The 26,083-nt window shown below is 38.9% G+C and overlaps 1 protein-coding gene across 1 annotated transcript in view; it reads right to left on the bottom strand.

The window, feature by feature from the left end:
* The window catches only part of dnajc13 (DnaJ heat shock protein family (Hsp40) member C13), a 28,942-nt gene extending 5,751 nt beyond the window's left edge, over positions 1-23,191 (bottom strand). Inside the window, exons 1-40 of the mRNA XM_083901909.1 lie at positions 23,103-23,191; positions 20,087-20,167; positions 13,933-14,008; positions 12,986-13,135; positions 12,530-12,571; positions 12,237-12,437; positions 11,909-12,115; positions 11,591-11,686; positions 11,329-11,420; positions 10,941-11,107; positions 9,939-10,018; positions 9,675-9,844; positions 8,750-8,849; positions 8,547-8,654; positions 8,271-8,426; positions 8,123-8,179; positions 7,228-7,349; positions 6,957-7,032; positions 6,709-6,804; positions 6,477-6,617; positions 5,599-5,616; positions 4,630-4,712; positions 4,383-4,536; positions 4,148-4,251; positions 3,889-4,048; positions 3,739-3,801; positions 3,550-3,651; positions 3,265-3,369; positions 2,938-3,140; positions 2,765-2,849; positions 2,502-2,656; positions 2,348-2,393; positions 2,114-2,268; positions 1,788-1,989; positions 1,582-1,697; positions 1,327-1,405; positions 1,095-1,230; positions 782-966; positions 600-674; positions 376-495 (exon numbers count right to left, since the gene is read on the bottom strand). Coding sequence (XP_083758035.1) covers positions 376-495; positions 600-674; positions 782-966; positions 1,095-1,230; positions 1,327-1,405; positions 1,582-1,697; positions 1,788-1,989; positions 2,114-2,268; positions 2,348-2,393; positions 2,502-2,656; positions 2,765-2,849; positions 2,938-3,140; positions 3,265-3,369; positions 3,550-3,651; positions 3,739-3,801; positions 3,889-4,048; positions 4,148-4,251; positions 4,383-4,536; positions 4,630-4,712; positions 5,599-5,616; positions 6,477-6,617; positions 6,709-6,804; positions 6,957-7,032; positions 7,228-7,349; positions 8,123-8,179; positions 8,271-8,426; positions 8,547-8,654; positions 8,750-8,849; positions 9,675-9,844; positions 9,939-10,018; positions 10,941-11,107; positions 11,329-11,420; positions 11,591-11,686; positions 11,909-12,115; positions 12,237-12,437; positions 12,530-12,571; positions 12,986-13,135; positions 13,933-14,008; positions 20,087-20,154 — 4,551 coding nt within the window. The 5' untranslated portion in view covers positions 20,155-20,167; positions 23,103-23,191. The remainder of the gene's footprint in view (positions 1-375; positions 496-599; positions 675-781; positions 967-1,094; positions 1,231-1,326; positions 1,406-1,581; positions 1,698-1,787; positions 1,990-2,113; positions 2,269-2,347; positions 2,394-2,501; positions 2,657-2,764; positions 2,850-2,937; positions 3,141-3,264; positions 3,370-3,549; positions 3,652-3,738; positions 3,802-3,888; positions 4,049-4,147; positions 4,252-4,382; positions 4,537-4,629; positions 4,713-5,598; positions 5,617-6,476; positions 6,618-6,708; positions 6,805-6,956; positions 7,033-7,227; positions 7,350-8,122; positions 8,180-8,270; positions 8,427-8,546; positions 8,655-8,749; positions 8,850-9,674; positions 9,845-9,938; positions 10,019-10,940; positions 11,108-11,328; positions 11,421-11,590; positions 11,687-11,908; positions 12,116-12,236; positions 12,438-12,529; positions 12,572-12,985; positions 13,136-13,932; positions 14,009-20,086; positions 20,168-23,102) is intronic.
* Between the last annotated feature and the right edge of the window lie 2,892 nt (positions 23,192-26,083).

Below are 26,083 nucleotides of genomic sequence, written 5' to 3'. Positions count from 1 at the left end.
CAGTCTGCTGCAATGAAGAAAGAGCTGAACCAGAGGGCGAAGATATTAATTTACTGGTCGATCTACATTCCAACCCTCAGCTATGGTCATGAGCTGTGAGTAGTGAAAGAATAAGATTTCAAATACCAAGCGGCCAAAATATGTTTTCTCTGCAGGGTGGAATGGCCTTGAGGAAAGAAAATGTCTAACAGTATGTGATTTTATTTGACCTATATCATCTTACTGAGGGCAAACTGGTGATGGCTGACAGAGAGCTTTCCAACATTTATGGTGTATCCTTCTTAGACAGTGAAAGGAGATCTGGCTTTCTTTCTTAATAAAGAAACAATAGAACACTGGGAAGACAGAAGTAAACAATAGATGAAAAACTCTCACCTTTCCATAGAATAAGATATGACAAAGGTCCCTGATGATATTCGGCTGTTCGATGATCTTTTCCCTGCATTCCTCAAATTGCGCTGCGACACTGTAGCACTTGCAGATGTGCCCGCACACCTGTGTCACATTCACAATGAATTAACCAGAAATGATAAGAGAGGGCACAATCCTGATCTGCAGAGAGAGGCAACTGCATGTGCATAAAGACCCTGGCGTTTTACCTGCACAGCCATGTCATTGGGTTTACTAGATGCAGTTAATACACCAACACATCGAGAAAGAGCCTCCAGCAACACCTGAATAAATACAAACAACTTAGTTAAGTTCATAGACAGCTATGATCATTGATGATTCATTTTGGCTGGTTGATATATATATATATTTTTTAAATATGCAGCTTTACCTCAATGCCATTCTCGCGGCGCAGCTCCTCTGCATTCAGGGCAGAGCAGTTGACCGTGTGAAAGGCTAGTTCAGCAGCAGCAGGGAGGAGAGGCGAGGTTTTAGAGAAGAGCTGATCATCTGCCGTCTCCATTGTGATTGTTTTGATGAGCATGGGGTAACCAGCGTATTTGTAGGGTTCCAGTTCTATAATGAAGACAAAGCATTTGGTCAGGGGGTTCACAGTTTAAGACAAAAATCCACAATTTCTTGTCAGGTAAATAGTTCATTCCAGATTAAGAGAGATGTACAAAGAACAAAACCAGAAGTTATACCTTGTTTGTGTCGGTTGAACAGGATGCTCTGGGTTTTGAGGATGAGGATGATGTTTTCTGGGTCGGGCCCATCCAGGATTCGGGCAGATTTTGTGCAGAGAAACTCATAGGCTTTGTTGACTTTCTCAAAAGTGTCCTGAAAAAAGCCCCAAACGGTTGAAAACAAATATGAGTATATTCTTATTCCTATATGCTGTACATGCAGTGAATAAATAGCAACTACAATACACACCCTGCCCTCTGGGTTCTTGTCAGGATGGTACTTCTGAGCCAGTCTGAAGTACGCTTTCCTGATTTTACTTTCTTCGTGCCTGAAACAATAATGTCAATGACTCATTTAAAGAAGGATCCAACTGTATAAAAGTTGGAAATTACTAAATTATTAAGAACAATCATTTTCAAAATTTTACTGTCTAACATTACATTTCAAAATGTTGAAAAAAGATCATTATTAAATTAGAAGAAGAATAAATCAAAGGCCACTCACTGCCCCTGTCCTTTGGGGAGGTTCAGGACTTCATAGGCATCATCTACAGACATAGAAGGAGGTTTCTTTTCCACTTCCCTCTTCCAGGCTTCAAGAGTGTCTTTCAGCAGTTTCACCTGTATATACAACAGGCACTATATTAAAAGAATCTTTCAAAGAAGAAAGCATGAGCTGAAATATATAAAGGGGTAAGAAAAGGGACATACAGCATCTCGAATGGGCCAATTGGGGAATCGGATGGTGTCACACAGATGTCTGAGGTAGTAGATGTTGCAGAAGAGCTCATTGTCCAGCTGAGGGAAGCTGATCACAGGAATGGGACAGTACTGGTAGAGGGCCCGTGTGTTGCTCTGCAGCCTGGGGCTGAAATCAGCTATGTGGGCTGCAATCTTCTCAATCATCATGCGCCTTAAAAGAGATCAAACACAGTATGAAAATCCCTTTAAATTAGAGAGTGGCATTCAGTGTTGTACTTCTAAACACACTGCCTTTTAGAGCGGACTATTTTAACACGACAGAAACTAATGTTAACCTCATTTCGCTGCTCCAAATGGCCTCGGGTGTATCAAACTCTCCAAGGAATATCTCAGAGAAGCGCTCAGCCTCGTAGTTCTCAAGGTAACACACCATTGCCTCTGGCAGCACTGGACCCAGAATACTACGCTGCACAATGTCCTGACCCTTAGCCTGTGGAGAAGGAAACTGATAAGAAACAATCCATTTGGTTTCAACTGTAAGAATCTGAATCTAAAACGAACCAATTTACCTCCTCTGATCTAAAGGCTTGCTTTAGGTGGGTGTACTTCAGGAACCTAAAATCACAAGAATTTTTTCAGTGTCACTATTGTGGTTCTTCTAAAATAAGGAAAAACATCACTGAATATCAATTTTGAAAATATATTTGTCAGAATTTTGTTCACCTTGCTACAGGAAGCACGTTGGAGCCTGTGTACATCATGATGAAGAAGAAGATTCCACATAAATAGAGACGCTGCAGATTGGGGTTGTCTTGCATCACCAGGTACAGAACATTGCCAACTTTTTCTACCAGGATGGGGTCAAAAGTCAACAGCAGCTGGAGAAGACAAAGAACAGACCATGGTGACGAGGTTATTGAACCGTTTATTTACTTCGGTAGATATGACTGTGAAACAATATACAGTAGACTATTTTTTGTAAGTACCTGGACAATATGCGGCAGACAGGCATTGTCACTGATCAATCTCTTGATTTTAGGTAAAGGGCGGATAATGGCATTATCTGGGTCCCTGAGTAGAAAGTAAATAAACAAAACATGAGATAAGAGATAGTGTTTTCTGTGCACAAACACAACTTAAAACATGCAATGTCCCAAACCTGCTGGGGTAGTAGGAACACATGGTGATGAGCATGTTGAGGATGAGAGTGGACAGATCGGTTTCATTCATAACTGCCTGTCCCGTGGCCAAGAGGCACCATTTGAGCTGAGGAATGGCCTGCAGGGGGCGCCACCCATCCATGCCCTGAGCCCAGCAGCGCGTCTTTGCTGTCAGGACACCTTGGCTCCAATACTCCTGCATCTGTAATGCACGAAAAATATAATGGGTGAAAAAAAAATACAATGATTGTTTTGGAAATATTCCTATTTTGGTTGCTTCTTTAGTAAAAACAAGGGAGTTTCCCATCGATTGAAGATTACATTACCTCCTCAAAACTAAAAGGTCCTCTTCTTTCCTTGTCTGCGTTACCAAAGTACCACTCTTTCTCACTCTCTCTCTTCATGTCTGGTGAAGCTTCGATCACATTACTCTGTGGAAAAGAATAATTCTCTGTTTCACACTGCACAGATTAATTACAATTAATTGTTGAATAAAATCTCAACTTTGGCTCAGTGAGATTTGTAGCCCTTTCAAGATTGATCTCTTAGTTCCAAGTAGCCATTTCATTCATAAAATATAAATTATAAAACAAACAGATGTAATGTTTTACCTGTAGGGGCACAGTAGCTCTGCTGGTATGTAGATGAGCCAAAGTCAACAGGTCCACCATGATTCGCACGCCATTCGAGTCCATCACCTCCTTCACATTTTTCTGCACAATAAAAACGTAATTACAATAGGAGAAAAAGCATGTATGCATGTATTTTAATTGAATATACAATGCCACATATTAACTAACCTTGTTGAGCATCAGTTTGTTGAGGAAGAGAATGAGTCGGTCTCTCTCCAGTTTGTCTGTACACTAAAGTCACAGAGGTAGGTTTTAAATGTCAGCGTTAAGAACTGGTGCCATGTAAACACTTGGTCGGGATGTTTTTGATATACTCACTCGGTCCAACATGCCCACGATGAATTTTGTATCTGTGAATGGGCCAATTTCCTCGTAACACTTGCCATACACAATGGCGAGCGCCTGTAGGCACAAGCACTTCATTGCAACTTTGGGTGTTAGCAGAAAGCGGTGGTAGAGCTCGTTGAAGAATTCATATCTAGGAGAAGTGAAATGAATACATAAAAGAATATGTTGGGGTTGAGATTATATTGATAATATTAGTGAAGTCTGCTTTGCTGTCGTCTATTCGTCTTACGATCTCTTGATGGCACTCGATTCTTCATTTTCGTCCTCCTCGAGCAGCAGACGCAGATAATAATCCCCAATCTTTATCTCATCTGAAAGGCACTCATACCTCACCTGCAAACAATCATTAGAATTTCAAAATAACCCTCTATTTATTATTTACAGATGTATCACAATGCAGTGGTCTAGCATATGACCAACATATGGACATTAATAAGTTCAACATACTCGATCAAAGTACAAACCTCAAACTCCTGGTGGTTCCAGGAGATGACAGTGGCACTGCCCAGCTCACGGTCCACGGTGAAGGCGCGCATCTCCCCCTCCAGAGCGTCCCGCAGCTCTTCCCTTGTCTTTAGGTTCCAGATGAGGTTGGACCGAGCGTGGTCGACCTGGAATCTTGAGATCAGAAAGAAAAACGTTAAGATAGTAACTAAAAACAATGAATAAAACCAAAATGTGCGCACACAGGGATTCTCATAACTGTTATACCTGTAGTAGAAAAGCTCCCAGTTGGATTCAATCTTTATTCTCTGCCTTCTTTTCCTCAAGATGACAGGCTTTTGGTTTGGGTTCTGACAACAAAGGAAAAAACACAAAACTTTGACATTCCGCATCACTTTCTCATTGTTAATGGCATTTGATATTGGTTGTTTTTCAGCTGCTAACAATAAGAGAGTGCATTAGTTTAAAGGGTGACAACATGAACAGCATTTTACACAGACAAAAACACCACAAATAAATGGCACCAGTGTGGGAAGAAATGGAACAAAAAAAGCTTTTGAGAATGGACAAAGTCTGATATTAGAACAATGGAAAAAGGAAACACACCATTTAAAAACCATGTCAATAATACACCAACAGAGAAAGGTTTATAAAACACAAAAACCAAGATGGGATGATGTGTGCATTTTGTAATTCTTCCTGGGAGAGTCAAGTCTAAGCTGAATGGCATTTAAATGTGCTTTACCGGCCTTTTCAAATTAAAAACATTAGTTCCAATAAATATGTTGCCATTTGCTACACTAGATCAAGTTACATGCAAGTAATTTCTTGCAGAAGCAGAATTTTTTTCCTTCCCACCAAAAAGCAAAAACAATAATACAAAAAATATAAATATAATACAAGATTGAAACACTGTATGAGCAAACTATGCAAAGGGTTTGCCAATATGGCCATTAGAGTCACTAATTGAGGCCACCTTGTAACTTGAACATGTCTATTACTGACAGTAGGACAAGAAAAGACAAGTAAATCTAGGCTCTATTGTGAAATACATTAAGTCTTTACATTTATATGAAAACATGTTACAGCAAATGAAAGGAAAGTCATCATCACCTGGCTGAATAAAAAAACCCACACACTCAATATGCCACAGGAAAATGAAAACAAAGTTTTGGTCTGGAGAAAGAATAATGGAAAGAAAAGACAGCATGGATCCCATTGGTCAGTCCTACTTACCAGGTTATTTCTGTCCTGCTGCATTGTTTGACAGCAGTGAAACCACACAGACAAAGGGGAGGGGAGGGCAGAGAAACCACAGAGAGATTATTGTTCTTCAGATCAAACGGAGATGAATCACAGCAGGGTCACTGGACTATTCATATTGTGACACTGGCATAAATATGTCACTAAATCAGATTTATTAGCTGAAAATCTAATGGATTCATTTCAAAGAACTATTTAGGGAATTGCGATCGCCACATTAACCGGTAATGTGTGCAGCAAACGTAAAGTAACATTTCAGGAAATATTCAGTGAATGCAAGCCAATCAAAACACATAGTTGATCAGCGTCAGCCATTTGGAGCAAGTCAACAAAATGTCAAGAGGAAGAATAGAGTCCCGTGACATTCAGGAGAGAAAGCTTTGACTTAAAGCTTTATTTGAAGGGAGAACTGATTCTGATGAAAAGCCACAGAGCAAGTGAAGATTAAACCACACAGGTTCGATCTAAATTGCCAAATTTGAACACATGATTTACTTCATACATGTAATTTCATGTACAAATTAAAAGCAATGCCTTTGTTATATCTGAATGAAAAAAAGATCTACATGTGCTATAATAAATAACCAAGAGGCACACACAAAAAAGCAAACATTATTTTATTTTGGCGTGCAAGATCTCCACAAGGTCAAGCAGCATCTGCTCTGGCAGCTCTTTCCAAGCAAAGTGCAAAACGGCCACAGCTGAAAAAGGTATGCTTTTGAGGCTCGTCTCTGGATTCCGCAGGACCATTCAGCATCAGCAGAAAGAGCAACAGCTGGAAACAGCAGGACAGCAGCAGCAGCAACAGCAACAATAGCAGAAGCATTGACTTATCAGCCCTCAAAGCTCACCTCCTTCTGTGCTATGCCCATCTTATCTCTCCAGTGCATGAGCACGACATCAGCCTTCTCCTTGGCAAACTTTTCCACCTCTTTGGCTGCTTTGCCCGCGATTCGCTGCCAGTCAGGCACTTTGTTTCGGTTTAGTTGGTCCTGTGGAAAAGAAATAAGAAGCAACAATTACGTTGAATAAAAGGACAATTCTTGTTATAGGCTTCTTGCTCCAACTACACAGAATTTATACCGAGGCAATTTTCAAGTTGTCCCGGATGTGCATTCTGTCCACATCTTTCTCTGGGACTGGGTCCGGAGAGTCCAGGTAAGCCAGCAGACCTGTGGGCTAACGGCACAATGCACAGAGACACAAATGAAATGGGCACGAATATAAACACGGTGTGTCTAAGCTGACAGGAAAATCATTGTCTTTTGTCCTGGAGGGCATTGTTGGTACCACCATCATTAAACAATTAATTTGAACATATGAAGGCCTACCAGTATTCTTTTCAGAAGGTTAATAGCAATGGGATTTTCTGCTGTCCACAGTCCCACCAGGTGACGACTCAGTTGCCTGATGAAGAAACATCTGTGGTGAGTCACTGAGCATTTGTGTTATTTGACAGCGAATGTCTTCCTGTGCATTCTGTAACAACTTCACCTTCTTTTGTTACATATAAGGAATATTTCTAAAGATTAGAAAGAGTATTTCAAATCCAATCAGCTTAAGTACTGTGTCTGTGTAAGGGAGTTAATATTGAAGGTGGACCTGTTGGTGAGCATCCTCTGATCAGCGCTGATGGTGAACAAAGACGTGTGCAGGTGCCTTGGAAGAGCTCCTTCACTTAAAGCCAGCTCCTGCATCTTGGTAGCTATTTCCTTGTCTCCCTCCTATAAGAAAATGCAGATTTATTATTATTCATTATCAATTAATCACAAAGCATGAACAATAATGAGACTGGGGTTAGGTAATATTGTAAAATTTGCCAACCACCCACTGTAGAGTAGGTGTGCATGTGGGATGCATTCACAGCTGATATTCCTTCTTCTAACTGCAAGTATCTACCGATACCAAAATACATTTGATAGACTTTTTTTAAACCACAAAGTAGTTAATGTCACATTTGTGTTGATGTATTTCCCACCTAGTCATAACCAGCAAATTTCAAAAACATAATGCTCCAAAAATGTAACAAGTTCTGCTTTTCTGCTGAGTGAAACGTAACATAATACGACTCATTGGCTTTTTAATTACCGTTTTAGAGTCTGTGCTTGGGACAGTATGATATTGAGGGTTTGTGGATCATTTTGGGATTCCTATTTTTCTTTTTCCGACATCCAATCCAGTGATTCTGACCAGAATTGAACCGATATCAATAGTATCGTATCATATATACCTTTATGTGTGTAGCCAAATAAATGAGCGACAGAGACAAAGAGAGTGAGCAGACACTGAAGGGATGAGTGAACGAATATATAGTATAATATACAATTACTTCTAACATACTCTTTGAATTGCACTGGAATGGTTCTCCAGAACATAATCATAATCTGGAGGCAGATTATTATATTTAGAAGAGTGAAATGACAAACCCAAAAAATGTCACTCCAATCACTGAACCCTAATAGATACTGTAGCACACCAAACTCAGGGAAAGACTCACCTCAATAATGGCCTTCATAACCAGCCCAGCTCCCTTCACTATGGCCATAGAAGGGTGCTACAGAAAAGAACAACTAAATTCAGTGCACAAGCATCTCATGGATTACATTATTATCATGATTAGTTATATTAAACCATATGTCAGCCACCTGGAAGAGTTTGAACAAGGTGCGTCCATTTGATGCAGCCATCTCAAGCAGCATGTCAAACTGCTGCCCCTCAGTGGTTTCACTGTAGGGGGCGCATAGGGCAAACGTTAGGAAGTCCAGTAAGGAGCTGATGACCAAAGCTCCCGTTCCATGGTCCTGGAAAAAGTCAACACGAGAATTTAAAAAAGGAGCCAGATTAAACTGATGAAATAAACTTTTAAAAAGATTGAATTCCTAATTATCAGTTGATGTTGAGACAAGAGGAATAAAATGTACCACATTAGTGATGAATTTTTCAAGGAGGTTTTCCAGGAACTTCTTAGACGACAGCAGAGAGGCCTTATTTAGCTGCTCCTGCCTGAGGTCATAGTCATCATGCATTGGCTGCAAGAAAAGATAAGGGGGAGAGGCAAGAATTAATTAAGAATCAATCAACGGATGTATCTGTCTGTAAAGTTGAAATGTTTCATAATACTTACACACATAAGGGCACAGAGCATGTCTATAGCAGCATGTGTCACACTATTATTGTTCCTTTTTAAAGCTTTTACCGTCTTCACGCCCAACTTTTCCCTAAACCTAGAATGCAAAAACATACATTCACAGTTGTAGTAAAAAATATGGCACAACAGAATATTAAAAATACAAATACTGAATTATTTAATGAGTTCTGGGAGTGAATACACAAAGAATTCACTTTTGGCTTGTTTTTCTCATCAACTGTCACAGTTTTCTATTGAACTACAGAGGGTAATGTCATTAAAGAGGGTTTCCTTGAAACAAAAATACACTATTTATGTAATCATACTGATCTGAATCTTGTGGCTTTGTGAAGGAGACACTTAACTCCTGCAGCAATTCATTTTTCTGTCTCATTTGCATAATAGACAAACGGAATAAACAATACATACACTTCCTCTCATACATCTCAGTGACCCAGGAAAGATTAAAATGTTTTTCAATATATGTGAGCTACAGAAATGTCAAGGATAAAAAGGAGAAATGCAGATACTGACAGAGAAACTCAGCCACATAAATAACAGGATGAAAGGGCGCGAGTGGGAGGTCAAGACAAACCAAGACCGACAGCTCCACTGCACAGAGTGAGGTGATATAACCTCCCCGCTTCTGAAAGGACTGAGATGAGAGCAGGACGAAAGATGAAAAGAAGAGAAGGCTGATCAACAGACAGCGAAGAAGCAGTCTGGAAAAGAACAACTACGATAAGATATTGACACAAAATGGCTGACTGAGATGTGTGTATTCATATTTATGTTGCACTTGAGAGTCCAGACGCTTGACCAGACCTTGAAATGGCAGAGCATGCCAGCTCCCCAACAAGTATATTAAAAAAAAGTATATTAAAAAAGATGAAGTGAAATGGTGCATGTGCTGCATCCTTACTTAGGCAGCTGGGTGAAAGCCTGGAAGCCAGCCTTGGAGGCTACCAAGCGTCGGATGGCCTGGAAATGGCTCTCCAGTTCAGTATTGAGAGCAGGCAGCTCAGCCTCCTGGGATAACAGAGCCAGGATGGCATTGCTGATGAGCTTCTCTTTGTTTTCAGAGAAAAGACCCTGAAGAGAAGTGAGAGATAGAGAGATGAAGATGTGTGAATGGATTCAGACTGGGCAGATGTGAAGACAGATCACACACAAGCTGAAGACTCACATCTTGGGTTACCGCGTGCAGCACTCCACTGTAGGATATGTTGGCGTTGAATCTGAACACTGCATCTGCAAAGTTTCCATCTGAGCAAAGGAAGGAATGGAACAAATTAACAGAGGAACACACATCACCTGAACTTTTTTGACAGGACTTTGAGTCTACAACCATGTTAGCAGCTGTCTGAGGCTGTGCTTACACGCATAACACATGTATGACCAATTTTTTCAAGGTGCAGAAAGTGATCTTGAAAAGTAATAGACAGAAATTCGAACAAAACAGTTCTCTCCTGTTTGTGAGGCATTTCCAGAATTCCCAGATTATTTATTTTAGAAGATAACATTCAAATCACGTTGATAAACAACCATCTGGATTTTTCAAATATTTAAGAGCCATTTATTTTCTGATAAGCTTAGTTTATAATAACAGCTCTAATTCCATGGTGACTCATGAGACTCTTCGACAAACAGAGTTTATGTATACTGAGTATTTAGTAGGCTCTACTCTTACACTTGAACAATATCATGACCCTTAAAACATTCAATTTAATGTTTTTTTTTTGTTTTGTTTTTTAAAGCCTGTGTTTGTTCTACTTTTAAACATCGACAAATATCTGCTGTGAAAAAAAATCTATTACACGAAATCTATCAAGACATGCCTGAGCATTACAAGTTTTTACTCATTAAAAGTACTACTATATGAGACCAACTTTAAGCTTGTGGTGCCCTCACACTTTTGCACAGAACTATATGTGTTGGCATAATAACAATGATCACAATTCTATTATCTTGATGTTTGGCAAGAGTGATGTTTACCTTGCATGTTAGTGTACTAGCACACTGGCAAATGCTATTTACAACAAAACACAACAAAGCTGAGCCTGATGGGAACGTAAATTATGACTAATTACACTACAATTACACTAAGTATTGAGCAAACTGAGACCTTTGTTATTTGACATTAATATTAATGAATTTAGCCTCATGGAGATTGAGGGGTCTGACTCACTAGGTGGTGCTGCCAGGAATTTCAGATGCAAACTCTCCACCTCCTCATCGACGGGCATGCTCAGTAGGCCCCATCTTTGCCCTCGTTGCGTGGAAGCCATCTTGACGCAAACGTCCCGGTTGCCTGACGCACGCACTCCATCAAGGAGGCTGGCTAACAGGGAGTCCCTGCACACACAGGAGTACACACAAATGTATTCAAATGTGTTACACTGATGTGCTGAGGGACAATGATGGTGTGTGCACCCGTGTTAATGCTATGCTACAGACAACTTGAATACTATTTACATAGTACAGAAGAAAAGGTAAACAAGCTAAGGTAAACATTTGACAAAAAAATGTCAACAAATGCAATAAAAAAAAAAGACGTATGCGTTTCATACGTGTACCTTTCCGTAGAGGAGAACTTCCTGATCTGGCCCCTGATGAATTCAACTGTAAACACCTGGGGGTTTTCTACGTCACAAATGAGAGCAAATACCTGGGGGGACAATAAGAGCGAAAACATACAGAAAACGCAATCAATGAAAGAAAGGAAAGCAGTGTAGTAACATCTAGTTTCACATAAAAACAACTGGAGAGGAGGAAAAGGTTCCAAGTGTTGGCTTTACATTTTTTCACTTGATTTGACTTAAGTTTACGAGTGTTTACCTCTCCAAAGGGTTTGATGGTAACTATGTTGTATGAAGCAGGATCTCTTTCCACTAGACATGTCTCTGTCAGTGCCAGAATACGCCTAACTGGTTCCTGGAAGAAATAGAAAGCATGTAACTAACAAAATTAACAATTTAACTAACAATTTAAAAGCAGAAATAGGCAAAAGGAAAATATACTAATTTGGATTGCTAATTAAACATATGTTGGCACATTCTTTAACAGACATCACATTAATGATCTACTGCTTCAAATCTAACAATTACAACCATACTGCACTGACAAACAGAAAAAAAAAAATCAATGTGTTCTAACCGGGTGGCGAGACGTGATCTTCTGTACTACGAACTCGGCCAGCGAGGTGATGCTCTCATCTGAGCTGTACTTCCCCAACCTGTCCGTCACGAAACCCTCAAAGGTCAGAGCCTCTTTCCTCAATCGTAGTGTGATGCCAATAAAATTCCCAGCATGCTCTATGGCGGTGCGGATGATTTCCTCTCGGTGCTCCGAGGCAAACAGATGCTGAGAGAAAAAGAGGCAACGGCACATGGGGTAAAATCTTAACTTTGCTTAGACATCACATAAAAACTGCACTGACGCACATACACAAAAATGCACACTCATGCACTCATTAATTACATACGAGCCTGCTGAAGCCTCCATAGATGATGCAGAATCCTCCCTGGTAATCAGAGAGCTCGACGAAGCCCTCTACATTCCGATAGTCATAGGAACATACTACTCTGTTTGTCTGGGGGTCGATCTGGTCTATGCCACCCGGCGTCACCTCTAAACTCACAGGCTTTCGCGTGTCACTCCAGTGGTGCTTGTAGCAGTTGTAACGCTGTTGGAGAGCACAACATGTTGTGAGACACCATTCAGTTACATGTCAACTCGAATCGATTACTCATTATTTTTAAAGATCACAGTACTTACCCTGCCCGTTATCTTTCCCTCTGAAAACTCTGTTCTGAATCTCTATAAGAAAAAAAAAAGAAAGGTATTGAATTAAAGTAAATACTGACACATCTGCTTGTTTAATTAATGAAGTGTAACACTTGTTAAAACTCATCCTGGCGGGTGTATTGAAACACCTCAGGATAATGAGCTTATTTCTTAATCTGCTGATTCACACGTGTGGTGAACACAGCGTGTGAGTCAAAGGACCTGTGATTTGCAAGCACTGCAAACAGAGCATTGTACATTAAGCGATTGTTTTCTAACCAGCAGAGCAAAATGTGTTGCCATGACAATGTGAGAAAGCAAGAATGCGCGACATCAAACACCACATCTGGGTTTCTGGGATATTTTTTTATGAAACGTGCAAGAAGTCTGTTTAGTATGACTGAATGATAGTGGTGAAGTGGTGCAGCTGGGACTGTTTTTCTTTACCAGTGCTTCTGTAAGCAGCTCCGTCCGGTGCTCTGTTGAGAACTTGAGCGTTTCCGACTTCTTGCCGCTGCCTTTCCGGAATGTGAGGCTGAACTCTGTTCCCTGACCTTTTCCGACTGGTCCGATGCCGCAGATGTCTCCATAAGGCCACTGGTGAACACAACAGCTCAGATGACGTCACATAAATAAACTTGAAACATGGACAATACACAAAAGCCCAATTTATACTCCAGTTTGCACAACACTAGTACTTGGGCAGTGACAGCATTGGACAGGATATTATGTCACACAGTCTCCATCTTCAACTGCTATGTACATACATATTCTCCCCATGCCTCTCTTGATTAGCTCAGTGTCACATTGACCACCTTTACTTGTTCTGCTCCTGTTGTGCTCTCAGTAAAAGGAAATTTAAAATCATCTACTAAATTATATCAACAAGTTGACTGAAACCCATTATCATCAGAACAAAAGAGCTGACAGTACTAATCAGGATGCTACAATGTAAACTGGTGATTGAATCGCCAGCTGGAGGTGTGTGATGACACAGACACAGCTGAACTCAAGTCTCTCTATTTAGCTTTTACACCAATCAAACACAACATTAACACCGTTTAATTAACATAAAAGCATTATTATGAAGTTGTGCTACAAGCTGACAAAAGTGTTTATCAAATGTATTAATGTCTCTTCTGAGCCTTGGGTTGGGTTCATTACCGTTTATGACACATTTCTAATCAGCGTAAAACAGTGAAAAGCAAAGTGTTGCACATCCACTACAGTGCATTTTTAATGGATGAGCAAAATTAGTTCAAAACACTGTCTCCATTTTATTGGATAAATGGAGTCCAGAACAGCTCATCCAACAGAAATCTGTCTGGTGCCAATAGCTATAGTGAAGATGAAGCTCCTGAATGACACTGGCGTTCCACTGTTTACATACTGACCTGATTGGTTACTTCTAGCGTGGTTGGGTTGTAAGTGGTAATGCCATACGTGCCCACAGAGAAGACTCTCTTATACCTGGAACACAGAGATGGGATGAGTTAGAAAAAAAGTCAGTTTACTCCACATCAATTCCTACAACAGCATAACAAGTCAGTTCACATCAGCAGGGGACGTGGGAAACAAAGTGTGTTGTGTGGTTTATCTCGTCGCTTTAATAAAGATCTACTAAAACTAACTGGAGGCGATTATCCAGTTTTACTCCTCCTCTTAGGTAAAGACGATAATGACAATAAGGCGACATATACTGATGTTGTCATCAAGCGTCATCATGATCATTTTCCAATAGCTGAGAAGAGGCATGTACGAGTAAAAAAAAAAAAGAGGATAAGAACAGATTGCAAAAAGAATTGGAGTGAAAATGACAAATGACAGGAAAACAGGAAGCTTCGAATTCTTGCACTAACCCTTTCATTGAGAGCACTTCCAGCTAAGATCCGGATATTTGTCACTATTTCTCTGTACTAATCATAGTCAGTTTCTCTCACTGATAAAATGACAGACCACTGAGACGACAGCAACTTATTATATGAGAGCAGTTCTGTGATGAGTCCCAATCCAATCTTAATTGTAAATAATAATCTTAATATGAACATAAGAAGAAAACTAGTGTTCATAAAGTTAAACGATCAAATTAAAAAGAACAGCAATATGAAAACCAACACATTCATTCCTAATTAAATGTTTTATATGCAAAATAAACTAAAGTGGGGTCATCCTAACATGGTTCCTTTGCTCATGTGTGTGTTATTTTTGTGTCAATCCCTCACATTGAAATGACACACATAAACTCAGTGTTATGGGAGTGGGTTTTCTTTCACATAACAGGAAACAAGTGTGAAATTCCATTTTGCACATCTTTCTGCAGGTTAGGTTCCAGCAGAATGAATCCATTCTGCTTTGTGTTTTAGCTTCAAAATGAGTTATGTTTGTGAAAGAATAATGTTTTTTTCCCCCCGTTAAAATTGAAGCTTAGGTGTTGAATGACAGAATGATGGAACGTTATGCGTTGTATTGTCATCCTTGCACAGCCTGTTCTTTTAGCACCTCCACTGCACAATGAACATGCTGACTCTACTCCTTTCTGTCTCGTACATCCTCATTAGGATAACGTTAAGAAGTCTGGTCTGGTGATGATAACATTCAAACAACTGTGAACATATCAAAACAATGCTGAGTAAAATCAAGTTATTTACAAAACAGCATGATGTCGAGAGCAAGTCGACTGTATTGCCTTTATCAACAACTACAAATTACTACTATGTAACAAATTTTATGGCTCCACACCGTCCGCAACCGGACCAACTTGACTGTTGCCTAGCAACACAAACAATGGGCATATCCTGTGCCCTACACAGGTTATGTCCACTTCTTTGATTCATGTCCATTTATTTGCATGTTTTCAGAGAATAAAAGTGTCTGATGTTTTAGTCGTTTATATTATCTGACAAGTTAACAGTATCATCTCCTGCTATCAATAGATGGTCCCCAGTAACTTTGAAAAATATATATTTTAATGAACAGAACAAGTTTTTTTGCAAGGGCTATATTTTTTGTGTTCATGACACATTATACGCTTATATTTAGTATCACACCTGCGCCCAATCACACCCGCGCTGATGTCACATAAGCACAACGGGAGGTTTGTACAGAATTATCCTGCTCCTTCTCCTCGTTCCTCTCCTGACGACCATTCATAACATAATTCCAATGTATATCAGTGTAGGTTGATAGCGTCCAATATTCAGTGTAACTGAATAGTAATGAAATGAATTGCTCACACTGGTCCAAACTAACTTTAGCGTTTGTATTCGCATATGAGAAAAACACAAACAGACAAGCAGAAGCCTAAGGGAAGGCCGTAGTGGAATATTGCATCCAAACGAATGGTACAGTTAGTCCCCTTCCTTCTCCTCAATTATACAAATGCCATGTCATTTTTAGACAGTATCCTCTTTCTTTTCTGTCACTGAGCTTCTCTCTTCACGGTTATGTCAGCTTGGGCAGCAAAGTATGAGACCACAACTGATTCCGATCACTCTCCGAGTGAGTCCATACACATTTTGACCTTGGTGCTAAGTGGCAGGCTTAATTTGGGTGTCAGCTCAAACCTCGTCAATTATTCATTCTCTGTACGTCGATTTTTTTTCACACCCAATTCTATATTCGTAGGTGCCTGTAAGGACAATAATGCAGGTTTCATTTTTTTTTCACATTTAACTAGCTGATAACAAAGCATATTACTACAGCATTATAGAAAAGACGGAGCTAACAACCCATTTCTTTCTTTCTGATTGAAGCATATCAATTGCAGTGTGCAGTAAGAAGCAAAACAGTAGTTGCCTCCCGAGACATCTTCAAATGAAATAATGAGTCAAAATGAGTAGATGGACCTTTGTTTACAGAGATGTTAAGCTAAAATGGTGTTACACCTTCAAGGAAAACTGAGGGATGAGATGAGAGTAAATTAGTATTAAAAAGTGGAAGGAATTTAAATAACCAGCGTTTTTTCCATGCTTTAACCTATCTATAAAAAAGATTTCTCTGGCTGCAAGGATACATGGATGATAAACTGATTACAAAATCAACGATTTTGTAACGATGATGTCTAATACTGACAGCAGGTAATCCATCATAGAGCAGAATTTCAAAAAGAACTGGAATAAAATGTAACAAAAAAATTACTAAAATCCCTCTAATTTTCTGTTTAGGTTTAGAAATGGTTGATGTTAGGTTCCCTTTATCAAAAATGAGGTGAAAAAAACTGCTGATGTTTTTAAGGGTGCTTTGCATTAGGTAAAACCAATTTTGCATAAGTGCTTAGAGCTTACAGGTTGTGATGAAATCACTTTACTCTTCATTCAGGAATACTGAATGCAGCATGTCTTTTCCTTCCGCTTGTAACATTTCATAATATCACATTAAGCAACTTCCTGTATTAGACTAAATCTCAACTGCCTCTCCTCTTTCAAAGCCATTGATAAGATTTAGACTAATCTGGGTAACTAGATCTAAATTTCTCACTACAAAACAGGTTAGTTTAATAAAAAACAAATCTTAAAAAAACACTGTCTGCTGCATAATCATCAAACATAGACTGAACAGAAACAGAGTAAAACAACAAGCAACATAAATACTAAACAATGAGAGAGAACAAGACATGGTCACAAAGGGGCATTATACGGTGAATAAAGCGGCTGATTAAAAATACAGCTTGAGTATTTCTTGTTCCCTGGACAATAAAAGGAAGCCACGCTGTAACATGCAGCCATGCAAAGGCAAGGCTTTTTTCTTTTTTTAAGAAAATAATTATCTACTTTGTAAACAAGCAAAACACTAAAATGACACCAAACGCCTGGATGAGACATTAGTATAAAAATCACAGAAATGTTACTCATGACATCAAAATCTAATATACTATACAAACAGAAGTCACAAGACTTTAATCATAAAAGATCACGAGCACAGGGAGAAAAGGAAAAATCCTGCTCCCACACTAAAAGCCGAGATTATCTTTAACACTTAAAGCCTACTGTAAGTTTAAATGTTGCTGAAAAAGCAATTTGTACGCAAGACCTGAGTGTAACTCAACACTAAGAGCTCTACTTACATACGATGCAACCATGAAGTGTGTGGCATAAAGAAACGCTTGTTTTAGACATGTCAAAAGGAAATGAGACAGATAGTTGTGGAAACTACAACACCTTATGAATATGAATAAAATCTGTTGAATTCCCTGCAAAACAGACGATTAAAAATGTATCGGTCTACTGACAAAATCTGTCTTTTAGTCCACTTAACTAAATAATGGACACACATTTCTGTCCCTGGATTTGAACACCATTTACCACGCTACATACCTACGAATCTGTGTACCTTGTTAGCATTCATAATTTACAACCAACTGTAGACAAAAGAAGCCCATGATTTTTATGGTTGGTATGAAACAAGCTCAAAGAGGAAATGCTGACAGAACACCTTTCTGTTGGCCTTTTATTGCTCTGTGGGATTTCAACAATTTTAAAAGTGCAGAAAATTGCACATGCTTCAGACAGAGCAAATCTATTGAACTGCATTTGACCAGAGTATGTCCTTTACACAAGGACCATGAATTAGTCAGCCAGTGGGAGCGTGATGTGACCCTCACATGAGGCACAAAAACCAGTCTCGACATGCAGACGGGCATTCATAAACATCAAGGTTTCATTTTCATTTATCTATGCAAGTTCCATGTACTGCACCCTCATCTTTCTCTTCCTCTATCAAAATAGTCTATTCAAAATTTGCAGTGATGACCGTCCTTTCCATCTGAAGAGAAAATCCATAAATGAAAGTATAAGTGGAAGTCCAAGGCACATAGAAAAATTAAAAATATCCTTAATTCATAGAAAACTTAAAGATGGCCAAACCAATACATTTCAATGCCCAGGGTGCAGTTGTATTGCAGAAATTGAAGATGATTTTACAAAAACTATTGACCATTTTGTCAGCAAAATAATATACAGCAACAAAACAGCATCCCCGCTGTGTGGGTCAGATGTAAAGCCTTCCCTTTGGACTGCCACTTCTACTTTATGGACTTTGCCTTGAAAAGACAGTCATCACTGTGAATTTTAAATCGACTATTGCTCTTATCTTTGATGAGCCACCTGATTTTAACTGATGTTTTGTGACCCAACGCAGGACTCATTGCACAGTCAAAATATATTGGAATGACAATTTAGGAGGACGAGGGCCATGGAACCAGGTCAGCTGACACACATGGAATAATTTAGACAAACCACCACCGTGGGTTTACTGCGTTGTTCAGGATACAGCATCAGTCTCCACACAGTCTGTCACATACACATCAACACTCGTCTCTGCTGGACACTTCAAGAGGCATTAGTAGGATGAAGCTCGGATGGTGGCTAATGCTCTGCAGCCCTGGTTAAGTTACCCAAGTCAATAGATGGCCTTAATGGGGCCATTTAGAGAGCAGGTATTGGTAATATGATCCCACTGGCTCACTGCTCCGACTGGAGCTTGTTCATTCTATTAGGTTTGAGGACTAAGTAGTCCAGTCCAGATTTAGGTCTACATCGACTTAAGTATGTAATTTAACAGTTATCTATGATCTATAACATGAAAACAAATGGGCATCTTATACACAAATAGAATTCAGTTACATAATATGCATTACATTTGATCAACTAATGATAATGATAAAGTATGTTGGCTTCATTCTTCATCAGGACCCACAGATCCCCAAACCAATTTTCCAGAATTTTCACAATCTTGAGATGTATGTGTGTAGGTTTAATTGTCATGAATAAAATAATAAATAAAAAAAAGTTTCAAATAATTTAACAAACATAACTTGAAATGATTTGTTAACCAATTACAAATCATGTAACTTATCTTTCCGAGTGTGTGAACCACCAATTTACTCAAAGAAGAAGCAAAACGGTGCCAACGTCAGCAGAACAACGGAGTTCTGCCTTGTGTTTTCGATTTTTCACAGCTTTTCCAACTTTTTTAGCTTCAAATCTGAAAAGTTGCCTTATTGGTACAATGTTATATTTGTTTCATCAACACGAAATCATTTAGTAAACTGATCTTCAGCCACCCACTGAATTTTGGGTTTCACTCAAAAGATTTATTAGTCATATTCAAAATTGAATACACTGCAATAGCCTTATTAATTTAAAACCTACAGTAGCTTAATAATACCAAGAAGAAGGGGGAAGAATAGCCCTACACTTGTGTGAAGAAATATGAGTATGTTTCTCTACAATTAATGGTCATCAGTATAGATTTCCTCATCACTCAGTTTTGCATTTACTCTCCATATCTGTTTCTTGAGGAGATATTTTGCGGCTGGTCACACAACTGCTGACCAGTGTTCAAAAGGCCTGCTATCCTAAGCTGAGATAAGGAAGTCAATACAATGGAAGCACTGAGTCAGATTTTCATGAGTTTCCCACACCTCCTTTTACAGGGTGATGAAGACAAGAGGTGAGGTTTTTATTGTTTTGTAAACTAATACACATGTGTGAAAAAAGACAATATCAGCCCTGAAATCCTATCATTGAGGCTTAAAAATGTGTGTCTTACTTTCCCCTCCAGGAGTGTTTGGTTGTGTAGAAACAGGCCAGGTCCTTGTTTTCTTTGACGACATTCATCTTTTCAAAAGACCTAAACACGACAGAGAGAAGAAATTAGACTTTCTATGTATCCAAACAACATACAGCATTCACAGTGTTCAGAAAATAAAAAAGTGAAATACCTTTTGAGCATTATATATATATATATATATTATCTTACACTTCAGAATCTTGGTCAGTTAACATGTGACATATGTACCTAGACTTTTACAAGTCCTCAAGTTTATATAACACATGGCACCATACTGCTACACACTTCACACTATCATTCAACATTTTGCAGCTCAGATGAAGAGACTCCCACCAGACACTCCCACAGTAACAGAACTAATAGAGTTGATTCCACTCATTCTTCACTCTCATTACTTCGGCTACAAGCCATAGCATCAATGCAGTTTCTGAACTGGCAATTTATTACAACACTCCCCTTTTTTGAATCTCCACTCATCTCACACAAACAGAATATCTGGGATTGAGTATATTTAGCAAGAACAGAAAGGAACTAAAGGTCTTCCACTCAATGTTGATAACATTTGCAGGAAAAACAACACAACAGTGGGCCACTGTCAATACAGTACAAAGCCTGCGTGGCTCATTGATCCATTTTAGACAAACAGACCTGGTGTCTAATTTAGATGAAAAATCATTGTAATTTTCCAGTAAGACAGCGGTCTGAGGCACTTCCTTCCTAGGTTACACAATACAAAGCAAAAGGATGATTAATAAGTGTGATGCTTTGTGACTGATTAGAGATGAAACTAATTAGAGATGCCCAGACTTTAGCGGACAACAGGGAGAGAAATACTGCCTCTCCTGTCATTACTGCAGTGATTTGCTTTCGGCTGCACTGTGACAAGGGGAACCTGTGTCAGCACTCTTCCAGGATCCTGGAAAAATCTGACTCCAGTTTTCCTTCCTCTCCATTTAATAACCAAAATGAGGCAGTTAACAGAAAAATTCACATGAGGTTCGCATGAAGGAATCCACCAGTCATCAAGAGGACAAGTGTCTGGTGTTTAAAGAGAGCAAGACACAAATACAGACTAGTCTTTGGTGCTGCGTTACTGGATGAAAACAAATGACTGATGCCTGTACTGGAGAAACAAATGTGCAAGGAACTGTCCACAGCCAAGTTTTCCATACACAACAGAATACTGAGCCTATCCTAAAGCTGACGGCTGGTGAAAGGAAAAATATCAAAGCACAGAGAATGATATTTGCTGCTAACATAGAAAGCAGTGAAGTTTTTAGTAGATTGTGCTGGCTCGAGAAAAAAAAAGGCTGCTTCCAGGATTGTGTCATGTGATCACCCCTCCTAGCTCTTCCTGCCTGTATGCAGATCAATAGCAAATAATTCAAAGGCTGAGTTTGGAAATTTTAAAAAGTAATTAGAGATGGCAGTAACAGAAATATTTATGGCACCGCAAAATAAACCTAACTCTAGTGTATTAACACAGTTTTCACAACCTTTTCAGCTATAACAAAGCATATCTTGTAGGCATTTGTGTTTAGCTGTTGTAATGTGTTGTGGCTCTTGTGTACAACCAAACAGCACTGTTAACAAGACTGAAAAACTAATAAACTGCAAGAGAAAGCATTTTTACAGGGTAATCAACTAACACATCCAGTATACAGTACTGTGCAAAAGTCTTAGGGCATCACCGGCTTTGTTGTTTTTATGTCTGTCAAATTATGTGATCATTGGCGGTTTGAAATTTTATAACTGAAGTCTGGTTGTATATATTTGCAAGCTGTCAGTGAGTTTAACTCATGCAACATGACGTGTATGAAGCATGTCTCGAATAAACCTGGGGTAATAGACCTTGTTTACACCAGATATTTGTCTTGATGGCAGGACAAACTGGGGTCATACTGTTGTTCATATTCTCTGGACATTTTCAAATAAAGTGCTTAAGAAAAAATTATACCTTATGTTCATTAAAGCATGGCTAAAACAACAAATCTAACCATGGCCAAAACAACTGCATAGTGCGAGTCAAAACTAATTTTCAATACTCTGCAAACACTATTTTGTCAGAAATGTATAATTTGATATATGAAACTTTATGTAGGTTCCTGAATTCTTATAGCTGCTGGATCAGCTGTTTCTCTAAAGAACAGAATACCAACAGGTTCAAAGGTTAACCTGTCATGTGCTGACATCATTATATCTCCAGCTCAATTTGTGTTGAACACAAAGCCACTACACCACACCTAAACATTCACAAAAGAGTAAATACAATGAGGTCAATGGGAAAAAATAAAGGCATCTGATACATCAGAATCAAATATGAATTAGCCAAAACTCATTTCTGCAATGTGGTTTCCTTTTTAACACTTTCTCTGTTGCAATGCCTTCTCTCTTCGCAACTATATGAAGCAATCTCTTCACCAAGACAGGAACCTTAACCCTAAAGCTTCACTTAAAAATGCAATATAACACCCACTGCAAATTTGATATACACTTGCCTAATTGATTTGCACATGCATTCAGATATAAAGATAAAACCAATACAATTACAAATACAAAAGATTAACGATGATTCTTAAATCCACCTGAATAAATACAAGGCTAGCTCCCAATCTGTCAACCAAACCCATGACAAGCAACATGAACGTTACCTGGCTCTCAAGAAACTAGCCAAACTCTGCTTCATTGCAGCAGGCCTTTCGCGATGTACAATGAGACTAAAAACAAGCACGACAGCTCTGTTTTAATGCTGTCGATACTGCCGCCCCATCTTATCTGAACCTCAGATAGCAGCAGATGCATGTGTTATCGGTGTTTGTTTGCCAAACGCAGAAATAAAGGGGTGCAGGCTAATGTTTGGTTAGCCAAATGCTATCGGCTAACTAGCACATCACTCGGGTTTTGTGGAGAAGCGAAGCTAAGTCGCATTAGCAGCGGAGCTCTGTCAAGCAAACATGGAAGAGAGCGGGTGGCAGGTGGTAACGTGTGCGTTTACCTGTCAATTCGATAACGGGTGTTATTCGTAGGCGTCCCTCAGCCCCCCACCCTCCTCTGAGTGCGGCCGCTGCTTCTCACTTTTCCCACTCTGATGATGAAGTGCTCAGTTTGCGCCGTACAGCCCCCCCGACAGCGCTCAGGACGCTGCCATTATTCCTGCTTCCTAAACTGCGTTGCTGCGCTTGCGCGAGGCCTGCCTGTCATGCGGCTGTCAGCTGATTGGTTTTGTCCGGACGCGGAATTGCCGAGGTACCTGACCAGAGATCAGTTATTTTATCACTTTTATCTGCGTTTACATTAATGAATGAAGCCGAAACCGACCGGGGAGCGCTCAGTCTGGTCGTGAGGGCGCTGGTAATGTGAAAATAGTTTAACTATGTGGTGAAATTAGCTTTAAAATCAACGATATTCAAAATTATATTTCACAGAATTTCAAAGTAAAAGTGTTTGTGATGTAAATGAAATAATAATAATAATAATAATAATAATAATACTACTACTACTAATAGTAATAATGATAATAATAAAGTATATAATAACATGTACAACTGTAATAAACACACACATATATATAAATATATTTTTACATGAAATTAAATAATTTAAACGTTTGATATATATATATATATATATATATATATATATATATATATATATATATATATATATATATATATATATATATATATATATATATATATATATATATATATACATTATAGTTTGTTTATTATTTATTATAGTTTTTGTTGTTGTTGTTTTAACATTGTACATTTCTAGCATCTTGATATAAGGAGCTTGTGGTTTTACATCTGAAGTCTGATGCAATTATTATATCTGTTAATGTGACTATTGCGCCCTCTAGGGACAGTTGTCTTTAATGCAGTAGTACCGTAACTGCAGTATTTTACAGTACTCCACAAAGTAAAACGCCATAATGTCTACAGACTGAGACTAGTCTCTCGCTCTCTCTCTCTCTCTCTCTCTCTCTCTCTCTCTCTCTCACACACACACACACACACACACACACACACACACACACACACACACACACCCACACCCACACACACACCCACACACACACACACACACACACACACACATGCACAGGTTTGCACAGATATTGTCTTTCATTCATTTAGAAACCTCAACCATAACCAGTTAATGCCTAACCGTAACCTTAACCTAATCTAACTACAATTCAAATCTTTCTCCTAAACTTAACCAGTTCCTCAGAAATTAGGGTCTACCTCATGAGGACCAGGTTTTGGTCTCCATGAGGACGACTGGTCCTGACAATGTCAGAATTTATGACAGAAAAGGTTCTAAAGAGGTAACAACTTTACTTTACTTGTAAAGAAACTATGTTTCTTTTCATGTTTTTGAGCATCCCTATGCAAACAAATGATCTTAAAAAGTTCTTCTTTAAAAAGTTTGTTGATGTAGTTTCTGGACCAGCTGTTGAACATCAACATTCGATACTTTTGGATCTGTCACAAGAGTGAAATCAGAGTAACACCAACAGAATGTGAGTCTCAAAACCCCCCACAAACTGAAACCAGTCCCTTTACATATCAAATTCCAGGTGACTCACCGTGACTGAAGGTAAAGGGGAAACATCTTGGCCTCTTTAACTGACTGATGTTGCACAGAGAAGTTGAGCGGGACAGCGAAAGTGGTCACATTATGAGGCATCTGATGAGCTGACCAACCATGCGCTGCCCGTTAGTCTAATTTAATTACAGCTAGAGAGACATGAGGAGGGAAAAGAGTTTCCTTCTTCCATTTTAGGACCTTAACACACAAGATGGATAATAATGTCCTTCAAGCTTCAGTCAGAGGGAAATAAGGAAGCAGTGCACATTATCTCTATGGAGATTTTATCCAGGTCACATGGACCCACATGAATGGATGATGGAGAAGCGGCCAATGTGCCAATAAAGGCTCTACAATGATGACTCATCTGTTGTTGAAAACATTATGGATGCTGCATGATCAATAACAAAAATAGTTTAAGGAGAATAAAGTAGTACAACAAAACATACAAAGTCATATGGTGTATGTCATCTTGTTTTCTACAGAAAAATCCAACCTCAGATTGTTAACACGTAATTTGTTTAGTGCCCTTTTTGGAATAATTATGCCATCATGATAACGTGTTATATATTTAAAGTGTTAAACACAATAAACTCAGTGGGAGAAAACATTCACTATCTTATTCTGGCAACAGTTTAAGACTAATAATTTAGGTGTTAACATACAGGCAAATATCTATTTTTTATTTTTATATTTTTAACAATTGTACTATTTGTTTCATTTTCTATACACAAAATTCCTCAGTTCCACTCCGATCACATACCCTGGTATATACAGTAGAACAGTATTTTTGTATTTTGTATTCAGTATTTTCCTCAAAGAACCACCAGAGGAAGCTCACGTACCACAGTTTGAGGACCAACATGAATAAAGAATATGTACAAGATAATGTTATAACACTTTTAGGAAATAATCTTATTGAAATATACATTGCAAAGTTGCACAACAATTGCACAGTATTTAATTCTTACTTTCGAATGTTTTTTTTTATACTTTCCATCATCTACATTAAACTCATAATATTTTTATTCACACAGTCTATTTATCTTGTTCTATCTAACAACTGACCTGCATTAGGGCGTTTTTTGGTGGGTTTTGTTTTGTACGTAGTGCAATTGAACGCACCTCTCGTAACCAAGGTGATGACGCTATTCTCCGTTGCCAAGGCATTCTCACTTTAGACACAAGCGGTGTAGCTAGGCTGGCTAACAGATAATCTTAGAGACATGAAATAACCCCCTATAACGGCAGCATTTTAACGAGTTCAACTTTGAGTTTGTGTAGACATTCGTCTCCAGATAATCACCTTTAGCTTGTTGGGAGTTCGCCGCGTGGTCTCAAGTAAAGGTTCAATCCTCCGTTTTCCGTCGCGCCAGCACAGAC

This window comes from Microchirus variegatus (genome assembly GCF_963457635.1).
Source record: "Microchirus variegatus genome assembly, chromosome: 15".
Lineage (NCBI taxonomy): Eukaryota > Metazoa > Chordata > Actinopteri > Pleuronectiformes > Soleidae > Microchirus > Microchirus variegatus.
Note: the sequence above shows the minus strand (reverse complement) of the source record. Positions and strands in the feature narration are given on the sequence as shown.